The sequence below is a fragment of the Amblyomma maculatum genome, chromosome 10, assembly GCF_055883805.1.
Source record: "Amblyomma maculatum isolate TAMU_Amacu chromosome 10, ASM5588380v1, whole genome shotgun sequence".
Lineage (NCBI taxonomy): Eukaryota > Metazoa > Arthropoda > Arachnida > Ixodida > Ixodidae > Amblyomma > Amblyomma maculatum.
In genome coordinates this window covers 124,028,905-124,045,708 of record NC_139353.1, presented here as the reverse complement: position 1 = coordinate 124,045,708, position 16,804 = coordinate 124,028,905, and the positions used below count along the sequence as shown (strand labels likewise).

The following is a 16,804-nucleotide window of genomic DNA, read 5'->3' as shown; positions in this document are numbered from 1 at the left end:
AAGGAGTTCACAAAGAAACACTGGTATATCAGCTCACTCTGTAACTGAACCCGTTTGCCAAAATTTTTAATGCCACGGATTGTAGCTAGGTCCCATGCATATATATATCCATTCACATGCCAAATGCATAGGTGAAAGCCTCTTTCTTTCTCCTCTCCTTTTCCCCAAAAGGTGCAAGTTGACCTCTGCACCAAGACTGAATTCGTTACGATCGAACACGTATTGATGTCATACCAGCAGGAAATATTAAGCGCAAAATGGCTTTTTGGAGCTGGGAGACGGTGGGCGTCTCTAGTCTCTCTTTTTCTGAACTCTTTCAGCTGCGTTTCTAATTTAACAATGGCTTTGCCTTTTTCAGAGAAAAAGGTAAGAACAGCATAATGCACTACCTGAGCACCCTTGGGTGCATTGGCTCTCAGCACCCCTTTTAAAATCCCTGGCCTTGCTAAAGGCACCCTCCTTCACATTATTATTTTCTTTTCTAGTTAGCGCGCAGCGATCCGACTTGCAATTCCACTGAGCAACATGCATTCCGGGCCTTTCGACGTTAACTGATTGCTTTATAGGAAGAGAAAGGCGCGGTAACTGTCTCACTTGTTTTCTGTGGACACCTTAACTGCGCCGTAAGGGAAGGGAGGAAGGTGGGAGTGAAAGTGGAAAGAGAGAAAGAGGAGCCGTAGTGGAGGGCTGCGGAGTAATTTCGACCACCTGGGGATCTTTAACGTGCGCTATCGCACACGGACGCCTCTTCGTTCTTTCGACGTTATGAAAGCGTGAGGCGGATGTGATTGAGGCGAGGGTAAGAAAGGCACTGGAGATCAACGAACAAGAAAAAAAAAAAAAAAAACTACCGGAGGATAGTGCCAGCGTTCCCTAGGTGGCTTTGGCGTTCCTCGCTTGGGAAAGGAGAACTGCGCATACACACACAAAAAAAAAGAAAGGCCTTTCGGCTGCGCGGCCTCCGACGGCTGTCGTCTAGCACGCTCCCACGCAGGGGTTTCGATGAGTATCGGGTTAATGTTTTTCCAGGGTACACGCACGTACACAGGCCCAGTCCAACTTTGAAATGGTGTGGAGTCTCTGGCATAAACTAAGGCATGTTTTCAAGCACCCCTCAAAACAGAATAATTTGCTCTAAGAGAAGATCACACTAGCCAGTCAATGTCTCAGCGTCACCAATGCGTGCCCCAATAATTCACTTCGCTCCCCCCCCACGCTCTTTCCTCCCTCGCTCCTTCCTCCCTCTCACTGCCCAGCTGCACCTGCAACCGGTGCGGACCGCACTCCCCGCAACCCTCTCGCGACGCCACTGATCCAGCGCTTGCCCGCAGTTGCAGCGTTTGAACAATTAGCGAGGATGACGCAGTCCATACTTCATTAACTGGAAGCAGCCCACTGTCTCGTAAAATATTTGTTATTACAGCTTCTCGTACACGAGAATACCGACTAGAAATCAAGCGCCGCTTGCGCCGGCGTCTCTTCACCACATTGATTTGAATCGCGCGCGTGGAGAAAGGTAAAATGAGACGTCAAGGCCCTTCTTGTAAAGGCCCGTCTTTCATATGATTGTCATATTATTTTATTTACGAAAAATGTTATAATGACGTAACAAGATAAAATAGTGTCTTCCTAGGGAAGTTTTTCGCTGTAGAGGGCACAAAGCGACAAAGCTTCACCAATCTGTCACCCTGTAACTTTGTCATCTTTCCATCTTTCTAGTTCAGTTTGCCAGTGCCTCCTGCAGGCTGCAGCATTGGCAGCACTTCACCTTCCTACAGCCGATTTTTTTGCTTGCCTGACCCGCTTCAAATTCGGTTTATGAGAATGTGGGCCCGTTGTTGAACGAATTTCCACTCGACATGGAGAAAGGTAAGTGCATTACATGGGCCGAGTTGGTGCGTCAACGGTCAGAAGTGTCGCGAGCACACGATCCGAGTTTCGGATCGCATTGCATCGGTGCTGTCTCCAAAGCTGTTTAACGTGTTTCCGTGTTGAGAAGCCGCAAAAAGCGTAGCTTTGTCACCTAGTGCGTAGCATGTTATGTCAGTCCCTCTAGGGCAGCATTTCGCTCATCAGTGCGCGGATGCTTTCTCTGACAGCTAGCTGACAGGCGTTGAAAAACAATGCATCATGAGCTATAATCTCACATTACACATGTCCAATTATTGCGGCATCGGCGCGCAAAGCCCTACCACGTTACAATCAATCGCGCGTTAAGTTAATTACGCTAAACTGCATTTGCGCAGCACAGATGCGCAAGTTTAGACGTGCTTTGCCTGCGATATGGTTGATGCATTATTTTTGTTTGCGTTATCTATGCATTATTTATTTGAAAATACCTTACAGGCCCATTAGGCATTGTGTAAGGGGGACATAAAATCTATACAGTGCAATATATACATAAAATGTAAGGAAACAGGCAAAAAATACAAAGGTAATTAATATATGAACAAACAAAATAGTACGACGCGGAAATTATTATATCATTAAGAAAAAGAAATACGCGACACAGATTAAAGCACAATGGTACACACACAGATTAAGCACAATAAAAAGCAAGCGGCACACAGTGCCCCGAATGGCGCTTAAAAAAAAAATGGTAAGGAAAAAAAAGCCGGAGAGAGTACATAGGCAAACAGAAGTAAATAAAACCCATCAAGACATTTCACAGCTGCAACAAATTTAATAAAAGTGTATATATAAGACAAATAAGGCAAAATGAAGGCTCAGTGATATAATGTGATGAGTTGGCGATGGAACGCTTCTAGATTATAATGTCTGGCAGGTTATTCCATAATCTGATGGCTCATGGAAGTGCTGATGAGTTGAAGGCTAATGTGTCACCATATATTCTTGTAAAACTGAGGTGATTGTGCAATCTTTTGGACGTGCGGGATGGAACATCGAGGTGAAGCAGACAGGATCGATTGGGGTATACATACTTGTGAAATAGTGTTAGGAGGGCGATGTCGCGGCGTGTACCTAAGGATTCTAACGAAAGGTTACTTTTAATCCCAGTGACACTTGAATGGTCGTTATAGTTTCGAGATATGAATCGTGCTGCCCTGTTTTGGATGGATTCTATTGCTGTGATCATGTTGTTATGATAGGGAGACCAAATAGATGAAGCAAATTCAAGTTGTGGACGAACAAAAGTAAGGTAAGCTAGTTTACGAATATTAGCAGGAGAATTCCTGAGATTACGTCGTAGGTAACCTAATGACTTTGAGGCGGCAGCGCATATGGATGTAATATGGAAGGACCATGAAAGATCAGAGGAAAGATTAACACCGAGGTATTTGTAATGGGATGCGACAGTCAGTAAATCGTCTTGAATGCGGTATGTTATGTATATATGATAAAGCAAGACGGGTTTTCATGGCATGGTGCACTGTTTTGTGACGGAAGATGCGGTCACGTACGTAGTTTCAGCCGCATAGTTCTTTTCCTCGATTTGCTCGTGCTAGTCATAAGTTGGCGAGTTAGTGATTTTTGCCCGCATGGTGGCTGGCCATGGGCGATCATCTAAACGTTGTCCTGGTGCGATTTGCCACCGTAAATGAAACGCACCTATTTTCACTTCATCATGTTTTATTGCTTGCACCCACGAGGACGTCTAGTTTCTTCCACTGCACAGCTGACTGGCGTGATTTGTATATAAATGTGAGGCACACATTCTCCAATACTACTTCAAGTGTTAAATATTGCCTCTCACTCATAATAACATCGGTACAGCCATCAATTGTTGACTGAACAGTGCAGCGACAGTTGAGGCTTCACATGCCTTTAAAACTCAGTTGAGACTTAAATGCCTTGAAAATGCTAATGCATGTATCCCTATCTGCAGCATCTTCTGGAAAGCAAAAAATTGCAAGTAAGTATGTGCTTTGATTTGAAAAATCTTAACACGCATTACATAAGGCTCACTGTGGTGGCTCAGTGGTTTCAAGCGCTCAACTGTGTGGTTAATGCATGCTACAGAACTTCACATGGTCGAAATCACCGGAGCCCTCCACTATGGTGCTACAATAGCCATTGTTGCTTTCGGATGTTAATATTGTGTGCACATATTGCATAAAATAGTTATTTCTGGTGGTGATGGTGGTAGTGGCCTACCCTTTATTGTGGGTCGCCGGTTTAGCGAAAAGCTAAAGCTATGGCCGAAATAATAAAACAAGGTCACTGCAGCTGTGACAGGGTCACCCTGAAGTGCACCTTTCTATGGGCTAGGCCTGTTGTGTTTGCAACAGTGTAGTGGTTTTAGCAGTCATCATCGAAACACATTGCATTTGGCTTTTGCCTCTTCAATTTCTGCTTCGAAATACAAAATAACAGCAACCATCCTCGAAGAAAGATGAAAGCCTTCAGCAGCAGCGTCTCCTCCACAGTCGTTTATGATAACAAAACAGCAGGTATGCTGAAAATGTAAGCTGATCAGGTAACGGCATTGTGTTGAAAGACAGCAACAAAAACATGCTGGTTTCAGAACTGCAAGTCCTGTCTAGGAACAAAAAAAAAAGAGAAAAAGCAATAATTGAGCAATGCTTGCCATTACTTTTTTTTTTTTTCGAGTTATCAGCAGAACTTGATCACAGTAGGACCATTGAAATATAATGAGTGTTGATGCTTCCAGCTGCCTTTGAAAAGTCTCAAAGTGCTGTGAAACTCTGCCAAATTTGAATGCTATGTACCATGGTTACCTTTGTCCACATCTTCAGCTGATTTGAGTTTGGTGTGCTGTGGTTTCTCTAAAAGGGTCAGTTTGTTGCCAAAAATCAGGCAAAGGGTGTACGAGTGTTTCTCTCAGAGGAGAGAACTTGTTCAAGGAAATGGGGACTTCCCTTTATGATGAGCTGCAATGTGGTAGCACTGGGATTTTCAAGAGAACAATTTCAACTCTACATTTTTCTCGGCACTTCCACACATTGGTCAGTGCTGTGGGGTAATACTGCGCATCCTTTTGGGCTCTGATGTGGCATTGTGGCTTTATATGCACACATTTAGCCGGGCCTGTTGGTGCATTATTAAAAAAAAATACAGGAACGGACGTCCACTCACTGCATATAATATTAGTAATTCTTTCACAGGAAAGGAAAGGCACAGTATCTGTCACACTTGTTTCTGTGGACACCTGAACCGCACTGTAAGGAAAGGGAGGATGGTGGGAGTTAAAGTGTAAAGAGGGAAAGAGGAGCCGTAGTGGAGGGCTATGGAGTAATTTCGACCACCTAGGGGTCTTTAATAATGTGCGCTGACATTCCACAGTACACGGACGCCTCTTCATTTCGCCTCCATTGAAACGCAGCCGCCGTGGTTGGTTCGAACCCGGGTACTCCGGCACAGTAGTCGGGTGTCTTACCACTGCACCACCTCGGCAGGGCCCGTACTTTGCATTGCTGTATCCTTTCTGCATGATGCAGTGTTGGGAGCTTTGAACAGCCAGTGTTCCCAGTGGTAACTGAGGATGGTGGTGTTTCCGCTCCTGCGCAGAAGGGGAGAGCTCGCGTCTGCTCTTCGGGGCCGAAGAGCAAGTGGGGGAGTCGACCGAGGCGAGTGCAGTGCCCTCGTGCACCTGCAGCAGTCAGCCGGCACCCGCCAGCAGCCAAGCGTCCTCCCAGCTCCAGGTGGGTCACCCACTTCGCTCTCCCGCTCAAGCTCTCGTGGTAGAAATTGTGTTGTGTCGCGAGAGGAAGTTGTCCATGCCACTGCAAAAGTAGTGGCCAAAGTACATTGACCTGCCACATGACGGCTGCGCCTGGTGTCTGGGCAGCCAATATGGGGACCATTCTTATCTGCTGGTATGTCAGTGATTCAGCTTCATTTTGACGTTTTATGTTGTAATTCAGTTTGGTTAAAGTTTGGTGACGTACACCACTTCAGTTTCCAATTGTAGGTGCATGTGAGCAGCACAAAATGCTGAGTAGATTGAGAGTGGAAAGAGCAGTTGTAGCCTATATTAATTGCATTTGCATTTCTTCTTTCTCCTGTTTTTTATTTCAAATTCAGGCGTTTAAAATTGCCTTGATGGATAGTCTTGAGGGCAACACGAAAGGTCACTTCACGAACCCCCAGGCACTAATTACCAGCAGCAAGTGGGGAACACACAAATTGAGTTGCAGTTTCTAAGTGGTTCAGTTCAGTGAACTGTATCCCACTGCATACAACTAACACACAACATGCACGGGGTCAGTTCAGGCCTCAATTATGGTAGCTTGATGCCATAGGTAGCATAGGAGGGCTCTTCTTATTGTGCTGCCCCCCCTTCCTGATGGATCACTTTCCTCGTGGCACTTGTGGTAATGTGGGACATACTATAGGAGCCACTATGGGTGAGGGGGGCGCTGGCGAACGCTCTCGAAGAAAGGTTACGCACAATGTAAGCGCTCTATGAAAATAAAAATTGGACAGCCCTTGCAGTAGCTCAGAGCATTGCTCATGAATTTCGAAGATTACAGGCTTAGATTCTACCTGTGACATGTTGTTGCTTTTCTACTTATTAATTATTCTCCTGGCAGAAAACGATCATTGTATAAATTTTTTATCAACAACGCCGGTTTCTATTGAAAATAGTAAACATTTCGTTGTGCTTGCCTTGGTTTTGCTGACTGTTGGCTTTTTTCAAATGCATCTCATTACTAGCCTCTCACTTTCCGTCACGGGTCTGCTCAGTAACCAGTTTGTTGGAGGGTTTAACTTAGTGACGCTTTAGTGTTAAAGGTAGTTTTAATGTGCTCTCAGGTGTGCTTAACCTTGTATACCGAGTCCTTCAGTGCCAACAACACCGTAGGAATCTCTTTAATTCCTTCTACATTATGCTAGAGTAGAGACTAACTTGGTGCATACAGAGGGATGATGGGCTTTTTTAACGCGAAAGCCTTTAATGGCTCTTGCTGTCGTGGACAAAGTGTGTCCCGCTTTTGCGGCGTTCTGATAGGCCGAGGTGGGATGCGTCCCTGCCATCTGCAATGCCACACTTGAACGCGCGCCAAGGAACGCCACGCGACAGGAGCGATGGTGTACCGTCCAAACTCACACTTGCCCGAGAAAGTGTGGTAGATACTGCGCCTCTCCTTTCCTGTAAACCAATTATAATTATTTGTAGCACTGCAACGAATGCCGACAAGAGGCTAACGATGGGAGGCAAATTATAGGATAGGAAGGGTAGGCTTTCACCATTCTCCTCTTAAGAGACATCTAAGAGACCCTCTAAGTTTTATGCAGTGGCTTCCTGAGACAGTTGTAGTGATTTTTTGAGAGATAAGGAAGCACACATCTTCTCAACAACAAAATGGAAGATACGCTAATGTAGTCGGGGTTTGGGCTACACGATGCCCACACCCAGGTAACTAACAAATAAGCCACATGTAGTGTATTGCTGAAGTATATGCAATGTGAATGGCAAAAACCTTGAAACTGTGATCGCAGGAAGGACGCTGTACAGCAGAACCCTTTCATAACCCCTTCAGGCGCTGTGTCCACATATGTGGACATGATCCAAACTTCACTATACGTATCTTTGCATGGAGTGTGAATTTCCGCCTTTGAATTTGGCACCCATAACATTTGGACCCGCCCTGTCGAGCACGTGGTGTCATTTCCTGTTGCAACAGCGAAATGTGTTTGTAAACAGCAACTAAAGATGGACGTTGCAGCCTTTTATGGTGGGACGAATCAGCAGCTCTTATTTTTGCATGCCTCTTTTTAAACCGATGCCTAATAATACTATTTATTGTAATGAACATGTCAATAAGAGAATGTAGATGTTGCATGCCAGATTTCTTTATCTGAGACAGAAAAAATGCTTCAGTGGACTTTCAGAGTTTTGTGTCCACAAATATGGACACGGCGTCTTAATGCCGAAAAGAAATTGTTAAAGTGTACCTGGCGCTTCATTATTTTGTGTGAGAGCAATACATAATACCCTGATTTGCATGCAGGTGTCACAGTCTTGAAGGTGTCAAGGTATTCACAGAGGAAAACATTCATTCATGCTTAATAGTTATAGCAGCTTTGAGGTGCCATGTCCACATATGTAGATGCGAATTAAATATAAATATTTTTGCATAATCTTTTATATTTGAATTCTGCCTAGCCTACTGATCATGCATGGTGCCAAAAAAAATTTTTCCTTTCAGAAAATTTAATTGGTTCCTGAAGGGGATAATGAAGCCACTTGGACCAGCACAAATTTTACTATATTGGCATGTGTACTAGTATTATCAGTCATTTATGATGGCAGGGCTCTGTAGATGATGTTTGCAAATATCACATTCTTTTGTCACATTTTATGCCATCACATTTTTCAACGTCATTAAGTCTTGTGAAAGTATCACATATGAATGCAACATGGCTGCAAGTTTGGAAGATGAGGCCATGCTCACATGCAGCTTTGGTTCCACATGAAACCAAAATAATGGCAGCGTTTGGGCGAGTTGGTTAAACATGTTAAACCTGGAAAGCGCATAAAAAACACACGGACAACAGCAAGAGACAGACACACGAGCGCTTGTTTGTCTCTCTCTTGCTGTTGTCCGTGTGTTTTTTATGCGCTTTCCAGGTTTAACATGAAACCAAAGCTGCATGTGAGCATGGCCTCATATTCCACATTTTCAGTGTCAGTAGATCCGCTCTATAGTGAAGTCACTCAGACCAGCAGATATCAGGGTCTTACTGTATCTTTACTATATAAGTGTCTTTACGATATCAGTTGTTGGTAATGACATAGCCCTAGAGATGCTTTCTGGTACCTTCTCTTATCGTTTCTCTATTCAACATTTGTGTTTTAGCTATCAGGTTTTAAATTTTATTTACATCTTGTGGAAGTACCATTTTAGTGTGAATTCAACATGGCTACAAATACAGTGCGAGATTGATTTCGTGTGAAAACCGATGCTTTTCATGTCCGCTGCATTACCTTCCACTGTCTCTGTGTTTCTCAAGGGGCAGTTGTTGAGAGACGTGCAAGATACAGTGAAGCGTGGCAAAAAGGCATGTGCCATGCGTGTTGCCACAACCCCACTTCTTTCCACCACTGCCTCATGCTTCACGCTGTCCAGTGCTTCGAATATTCGGCCATTGCTTCCCTTCCTGACTTCTTGCTGCACTTCTACTTTCTTTTACTGTCTCAACAGACTGCGCCGCTTTCCACATGGGTAGCCAGCTTTACTTTTTTTTACCCTGCACGCTGCATGCTTTGCTTCATGGCTCCAAGGCGTTCAGTAAAGCTGGCTTCTCCTCGAAGTTTGTAAGCTAGTGGTTAAGCCATCTCAAAAAGCATCGGTTTAGTTTTATCCGTATATGAACAAACAAACAAAAAAAAGAACACCTTAAGTTGTGTGCATGCCATGATGGAGTCTTGTGGTAAGTAGGCTGCTGCAGCCATACGCACTTTACTATATTTGGGCTTTATTGAAAATGTCTTTACCATAAAGAGAAAAACTTGCAGTCGTCTATAGAAGACAAACTGGCGATGTAGTTTCAGTTTACTATATCTGGGTTTTAAGCCAGTGCCTCTTGTATTTTTACAATGCGAGCCACATCTCACGCTTTGCAATGGGAGGCGTTGGTACGCCTCACTTCAGTACTTCCCGGGGGTAGGACTCCTTGCATATGGGCATGTGGGGCTGGCTCTGGTGATCACTCTGTCGCACTCCTACATCACGGTTCTGTCAAATTCTTGCTTCCTAAACCTTCTTGGGTAGCTCTCACTTCCTCTGCGGTGTGGTGCTTTGCCCTCACCGTTTGTAGACGTGGGTTGAGGCATTCGCTTCACTTATCATTTGAGGATGATGGCTGACATACTTGAGGCACCTTTCGGATTTTGGCGCCATTTATTGTTATTTCTTACCAAAAGGATAGAGCGTTATAAATTCTTACATTTGGTCATTTCGCGGCACCAGTGTTAACAAAAATTGTTTTTGGGGGTAAACGGGGGGGTCCGCAACGCTGAAAAGCTGTCCCCAGAGCAGCAGTAAACTGGAATGCGAGGTGCCTGCTAGCTTTCACGCTTTGCGGCTAAATGTGAGAACACGTGTTTTATCTCAGCAGTTCCTGAATTGATTGGCTCGGAAATTCGCCTTGTTTTTTGTGCAATGATCGCAGCCACGGTGACTGCATCTGAACACTACTGAAGTGTAATTGATTTCAGTTTTATGTGCCTGCTTCCCTTCAAGTGTTTTTTTTTTTTTTGCTTCGAATCATTCTTTTAGTGCCTGGTTGTCGCCAGCAGAGAAAGGACTGCATGAGCGAAATATAAACAGAGAGAGCACGAATACATGTACAGATGCAGATGCAAACAAAAGCGCCTTGCTCTCACAGTTTTTTTATGCTCCTGCATTTATGTGCATCTCTGCCTCTTCCCCGTCTGCATCTTGCTCGCGCAGTTCTCTCTTTGCGTCTGTATAAGCCGACCAGGCCACGACAACTGAATCCTGTCAGCGTAACAGCTAAAAAAACTTAGGCCAAGTCGATAACTTGGGAGCCAGGAAATGCTTTGGCATCAGCTGCTGTATCGTGCATTTGCGAATGAACTTCACTTTTCTCACTTCTTAATTTTTGATTTGAAGCTGCAGGCTGTCATGGACAGATAAAAATCTTCATAATGTCGTTATAACCTTGCTTGTCCTGGCAAAGACAGAGCTGCAGTTTGAAAGTTGTTGCTACGTAATACTAGATTTTAAAAATGTGTTCTCGAGAAGGTTACCGGGCTTTCTTTATTTCTCCCATTTTTGTATACTAAGTATGATTGCATTGTAAACCAATATAGAAAAGCTTCTGTCTCTTAATCCTCTGAAATCATATTTCCACCAAGCAGTTTCAGTGCCCCCCCCACCCCTCAATGTTTTAGCATTGTAGCTAAAAGACATACATGATTCGAACAAGCCGCCACAGCTTTTCGTAGCAATGCCAATGCTGCTGCACCCCATTCTCTGGCTTCTTTCAAGTCCAGTGCATGCAGCAGAATGACAGTGAGCAGTGCCACGAACGGCGCCTTCTATGATGCATCACTATCTCACAGGAAGCCTGATGACCATGAGGTATGCAGAGTGCCAACTCATGAAGAAAGGGAGAACGTTACCAAAGTTGACTTTGTCCGTCTTCCATCATGTCGTGCCACTCCGGGGGTATCCTCCTCTACAAATGTAGAGCAGGCGCGAAGGCAAGCTGAAGGAGGAGAGGAGGAAAGGATAGGAAAGGGCCTTGCACGGGTGCATCGTTCGTTCTCGGTGGGCAGTGTAAAAATGGAGGAGGCGTTGGTTAAACCATCTCAAAGAGAGCTGTTTACTGGCCTTTAATATCCATTTGCCTTCAAACGTTAGCTCCGCGATCCTTGACTACGCGCGTGCCATATTGTCATCATTCTGCAGAAAGTATGTCGCCGTGGCCAGATGCTAACCGCTCTTTATTAAAGATGTTTCTACTATAAAAGAACAAAACAAAAACATACTGTTGTCTTTGGGAGGCAAAGTATGACCTAGTTTCACTTTACTAGGTATCCAGTGCTTACTATATCAGAGTTTACTGCACCGGGGTCTTTCCTGTGCACTGACAGTCCCAGTCAGTGTACTGTTTGCCATGGACTTTCGGCATGGACCTCTATGTCCTCTTTAAGCTGACAGCTTAATCGGTCGAGCTGTGATAGATTTGTGGCAACCTTGGTGCAAAGTGCGATATCCTTTCGTCATCCAGTTTTCTTCAGTTAGTCGAACATGCTAAAGCGTAAGGAGCAAAAAGCATCTGGGTAGACATGATTGGTGATTGCGGGCAGATGTTTAATCACAGTAAAGAGTGGGAGAGGGCCGCCTTCATCACAAGGAAAACGGAATTGGAGTGCCATTTCCACCTGGAAACACTTCATGTCCTTAAGGTAACAAGACGAAAAGAAAGTTGTCATTTATAAATTCTTGGTCGTCATTTTATGCCTTATGATGTAAACGAAAATAGTGTTGTGACTGCCTCATGCGACGAAAATAATAGTTTTGTTTGTAAATTGGTTAGTAAGCGTAGTTCGAAAATTATTTCGATTGGGATGTGTTTTCTTTTTTTAAAAATCTAGTTGGCTTCTGTTCAGGAAAAACGTGTCTTTAATAGCATATGCCATAAAAACTTTTTTTGTGAGTAGAAGGCACATCTTTACCATGTGCAAGGAATATTCCTTGGTGAGGACATGGTGAGGACATGACTGGTTCTGCAGGCCAGGAAATTAGGCTCATGCTGTGGGTCGTTTCATGCTGTTTTCAATGCTGATCTTCATTCATGCCGCATCAGCAATGTCCAGAATGAGGTTGCTCTGTAAATGCTTGTCATTCTCTCTCTGTTCCAGTGCTGTTGTGATGTAAGTGGACACTTTATGCAACTTCACTACTTCAGAAGTGATCGTTGAGCTGCACGTGCCCACTGCGAGACCTTTCATACACTGAGAGAAAGGCATTCACACAGAATACAAATTTATTTCCCTGTTTAATTTTTTTTCAGGCTGATGAGCCCGAACAACCAAATGACCTGTGTAAGTGTTTTTCACTTGGTCTCTGATTGTCACAGTCTGAAGTGTCTTTGTGGTGTAGTTGGTATAGTGGATGTCATGTATTTTGTCATGGCAGCCTGTTTTTATCAATCTGCCTTCATTTTTGTTTCCTGGCACCATATAGTATTTCTGGACATGAGTCATGAGTCCTGAATGCATTTATATCACCATTTCTGAAGCCAGTGGTGGAAGCCAGGTGTTGGGAGAAATCTTATCTCTGTTAAAATACAACTCCATTGTGTGCAGCCTCATTCCTTTTGTCCTCTGTGCTGATTTCGATGTCCTCTTATGCTGCTGCACCAAGTCTTTGCCTTCTCTCTGTGGGCGGGGTCGCTCGGTGTGCAGTCCTAAGGGAAAGTTGTTGACGTTGGCCTGAACCGATATATAGTTGTGCTGAAATCACGGAAAGCATACTCTCAACCGAAAACGGAGTTTTTATTAGGTCGAACAGTGAACACTTTTGTTTACAAGAAAAGTGTGATGACACTGAGGCTGATTTGTGCACACGAATCTCTGAGGCTAGGTTACAGTGCCATTCTCTTCTCGATGGTGGCCAGAGCATCCAGTTGGCCTTGACAATTTGTCCGAGAGGTGGTACAATTTTGAGAAACACTTTGAGCAACCGGATAGTCTTGAGCTGCTGAGCAAACATGCAACTAGTCAAAAAACAGGTAGTCTTGAGCTGCTGAACAGACTGATATCAAAGTAGTCAGAAAAAAGGCACAGCCGTTCTTTGCTGAAAGCTACCCCTCCCCCCTATTAAAGAACTGTAATGTGGGTGTGCAGTGAGCCACCTGAGCCACTTCCTGTACCAGAAGCTGGGCCTGGGCAATGACGAGGAGCCCGTGCACATCCTGGACGAGCCCAGCGTGGCCGGCATCGTGCGCTACATTCAGAGCAGCAAGTGTGAGTGCTCGCTCCCACCTTCATACGAACATTCACAGTCTGGGAGAGATGGTAGAAAGGTAATTTATATTGTGCAAAAATCTTTGAAATTCAGTGATGTTTTAAAGGCAGTCTGTGGACAGCAGACGTGCGGGTCCGAAATGACATCCCACTGAACGTTGCAACACTCTTGGCCTCTCTCATGGCCGGAGTCGCTTTTGGATGCTAAACCCTATAAACCAAACCACTTCAACGTTGCTACAGGAGCGTTAGAAGCTAAGCTAAGGATGAAGTAGCTAAGGACTACCGGTTAGAGGATCATGGAGGAAAGTAAGCTTACTGCCGGTGGTTGCATCTCTGTGTTCTGCTGAGTCGTGGTGTCTGGTTCATTCCAGGCAAGAACATCATTGCCATGATTGGAGCGGGCATATCCACAGGTGAGCCAGATTCACTTGCATCGAATCCCTGCTGACGACACAAAAGAGGGCGCCACAGGTCATTGGGCGTGCAAAATTTTAGCCCACTTGCTAGCACATTCCCCTCTGTGTCATTGCCCTGAATTTTCTTGTACTTGCCGTTTTATTGTGAAACAGTGAAGCAAACCTGACCTAACTGGAGCTAGCACAGCATAACCTGTGTGACATTTCATTTGAGCCGTGTCGGATCGCAGCGGCAGGCATCCCCGACTTCCGCAGCCCGAACAGTGGCATCTACTCCAAGCTGGCCAAATTCAACCTGCCTTCGCCCGAGGCCATCTTTGAGATCGGCTACTTCCGGGTGAGTTTCATTCAGAGTCTGGGGCTCTTTTTGTTAACTTAAACCGAGGAGCTTCTAATCTTGCTGACCTGCAAGCGGATTGTCTCTTGACGCTTAACTTGCGCGCGTTGCAAGCTTCCATCCGAAACCATGTGTCTTGGACAAAGCTGCTACTGTCATTAGCAGCACAGCTGAGCCGATTGTTTGGTGCTGTTATTTCATGTAGGATGCTGTTATTCGTAGCGATGAGGCCGACACATTTCCAATATGGGATTGGTGGTTTTTTTAAGTCTGGCTAAATCTGTGTCATAGGCTTCAGTCCGTCGCTCTCATCCATTTTGTGTCTTTGGTTGAGAGCGAGCGTTTGTAAGATTGATTGCGTGTAGTTTAGGTTCTCAGCACCTGGGGCTACTTTAGGTTTCTAAGAAAGGTGAGCATTTGTGATGTGTGCAGTTAACACACTAAGGGGGCTTTATTACTTGCACATAATGCCTTGTCGGCTTCAATCGACTGTTTTTCCTTCTCGCAGAGGAACCCGGCCCCTTTCTACGCCCTGGCTAGACAGCTGTTCCCCCAAGACCTGAAGGTACGTTCCCTGCCCTTGTGAGTGGGTTGGTATTCTCACACTTTCATTGTAGTAGTACTTTTGCAATATATCAGCCAGCGCAGTGTTTGCTGCATTTCGTGATGGAGCTTTCTTGTTGTGTCATTGATGGGGCAAAGAGTGTTGGTATTACTGCCTTTATGTGCAGGTGTCATAACACTTTCTCTGCAATGCTGAAGGTAGATTGTTCTCACCAAGGAAAAGCAGTCAGGGTGGGCCAGAAATGGAGAGTGGTGCCGTTTTACTCCGATGCGATGGGCACAAGCTTGTGACAGTGGGCAGGACGAGTTGTAATGTGCTAGGGGCATAGGCAGATTAGCATGTCGACTTTGCAAGGACAGCAAGCAGTTACTCTGCCCGAGAACTACCTCTCTTGAGGAATGTAATATTTGTGAGGCGCACTTGTAAAACCATGCCACTAAGGATTGGTTTGATTTGTTTTGGTTTGTAGGGTTTAATGTCCCAAAGCAACTCAGGCTATGAGGGGGGCCATAGTGGAGGGCTCCACAAATGTCGACTACTGGGGTTCTAACGTGCAGTGACATCGCACAGCAGACGGGCGCCTTGCTTTCCGTCTCCATTGAAAAGTGGCCGCCGCGGCCAGGGTACTTAAGGGGTAAGAGGGTCTTTATAAAATTCTTTTTATTACCTTGGCCACACCGGTTAAATTTTTAGGGATTTTTTTTTCTTTCTATGCTGATTCCAATACATACACCATTTAACGTAATGTTACACAAGTCCTTGTGTATTTATATAATATGTTGTGCAAGTTTTTTGTGGACTGTTCTTCAAGAACTTTGGTGCAGGGATCCTTTCTGAAATGCATGCCAGCGGTTTTGCCTTGACATCAAGAAATGCATTAAGGGTAAAACCATCCTATCATAGAGCTATCATAGAACTATCATAGAACTTGAGTTATAGGATATTGAAGTTGGCTCTCCAGAAGTGTTAATGCAAACCTTTCTTCCCATTTTGTGAAGTTGTGACATCAAAATCCTGTAACTCAAGTTCTACGATGCGTGGATGATTGATGATTATTTTAATCTTAATGGATTTCTTTAGGTCGAGACAAACTAGTGGCATGCATTTCAGGAAGATCCCTGGAACAAAATCTTTGAAAGGATTTTCACAAAAATCTTGCGTAACATATTATGTAAATGCACAAGGACTTGTGTTTCATGAAATTGAATGGCATATTTGGGATCGGCACACAAGAAATTTTTCCTGAAAAGATTATGGTTGTGAACTCATTAATAGCAGTATTTTTTTCCAAGACCAGCTTATTATTATTCAAGTGTCGATCTAGTGAAGCAGTTCACGGCAGAATTAATTTTGTTAGGTGAGTCCCACGCTTTAGCTTGGAACAATTTCAGCATCTGCCAGGGAGTCAGCAGGGGTGTTGCCACGGTAACTATGTCATCTTTTTCTTGTGTCTTCCCCTCTCCCATCTAACCGTAGCCGACTCTGAGCCACTACTTCCTGCGACTGCTTCACGAGAAAGGCCTGCTGCTTAGGCTGTACACCCAGGTGCGTGCTTTGAGAACCAATTTTCTGCCGTGCTGTTGTGTGCTCTCCAAAGCACCCACAAAGATCCAGGCAGCCGTACGCGATTTATGTACACCCTCAGAATGCTATCTGAGGATGTGGAGGAGGTTGGATGGGAGCGGCCGTAGCAAGAACGGAGGGACAGGAAAAGAGGATTGTCGAGTGAAGGCAGTTTATTCAGTCAGCTCGACTCGAGTTAAGCCGCGTTCAGACTACATGCGCAACGCACGTATCGTTCGTAAGGATCGTAAGCGTAAGCGCAAGAAACGTAATGTTTCTGTTCAGACTGCTGTCGCATTGAGCGTAAGATGCGTAACGTCCGCACCGAGCATAGGCGTAAATGTCGGAGGACCCGCGACTTTTACGACTAGCACAAATACGTCTGTTACGCACGACCATGCGCAGCCGTTTCGGTTTTCCCTTTCCGGTCACGGGGCTTCCCGTCCTCCCAGATTTCGCGCGCAAACCAGCTAGTAGGCGACATATCATAC

General features: G+C 44.9%; 1 protein-coding gene across 3 annotated transcripts in view; it reads left to right on the top strand.

Moving 5' to 3' along the window:
- The first annotated feature begins 1,702 nt into the window (after positions 1-1,702).
- Positions 1,703-16,804, top strand: part of Sirt2 (NAD-dependent protein deacylase sirtuin-2) — a 47,082-nt gene continuing 31,980 nt past the window's right edge. Inside the window, exons 1-9 of one of the 3 annotated variants that reach the window (XR_014701031.1) lie at positions 1,703-1,869; positions 3,848-3,874; positions 5,491-5,624; positions 12,475-12,505; positions 13,310-13,429; positions 13,804-13,845; positions 14,079-14,185; positions 14,694-14,750; positions 16,227-16,295. Coding sequence is in view for 2 of the 3 variants with exons in the window: in XM_084580447.1 (XP_084436573.1) it covers positions 1,860-1,869; positions 3,848-3,874; positions 5,491-5,624; positions 12,475-12,505; positions 13,310-13,429; positions 13,804-13,845; positions 14,079-14,185; positions 14,694-14,750; positions 16,227-16,295 (597 nt within the window). In the remaining variant the exon portion in view is untranslated. The remainder of the gene's footprint in view (positions 1,870-3,847; positions 3,875-5,490; positions 5,625-12,474; positions 12,506-13,309; positions 13,430-13,803; positions 13,846-14,078; positions 14,186-14,693; positions 14,751-16,226; positions 16,296-16,804) is intronic. The other 2 variants (XM_084580447.1, XM_084580448.1) reach the window with 2 other exon arrangements.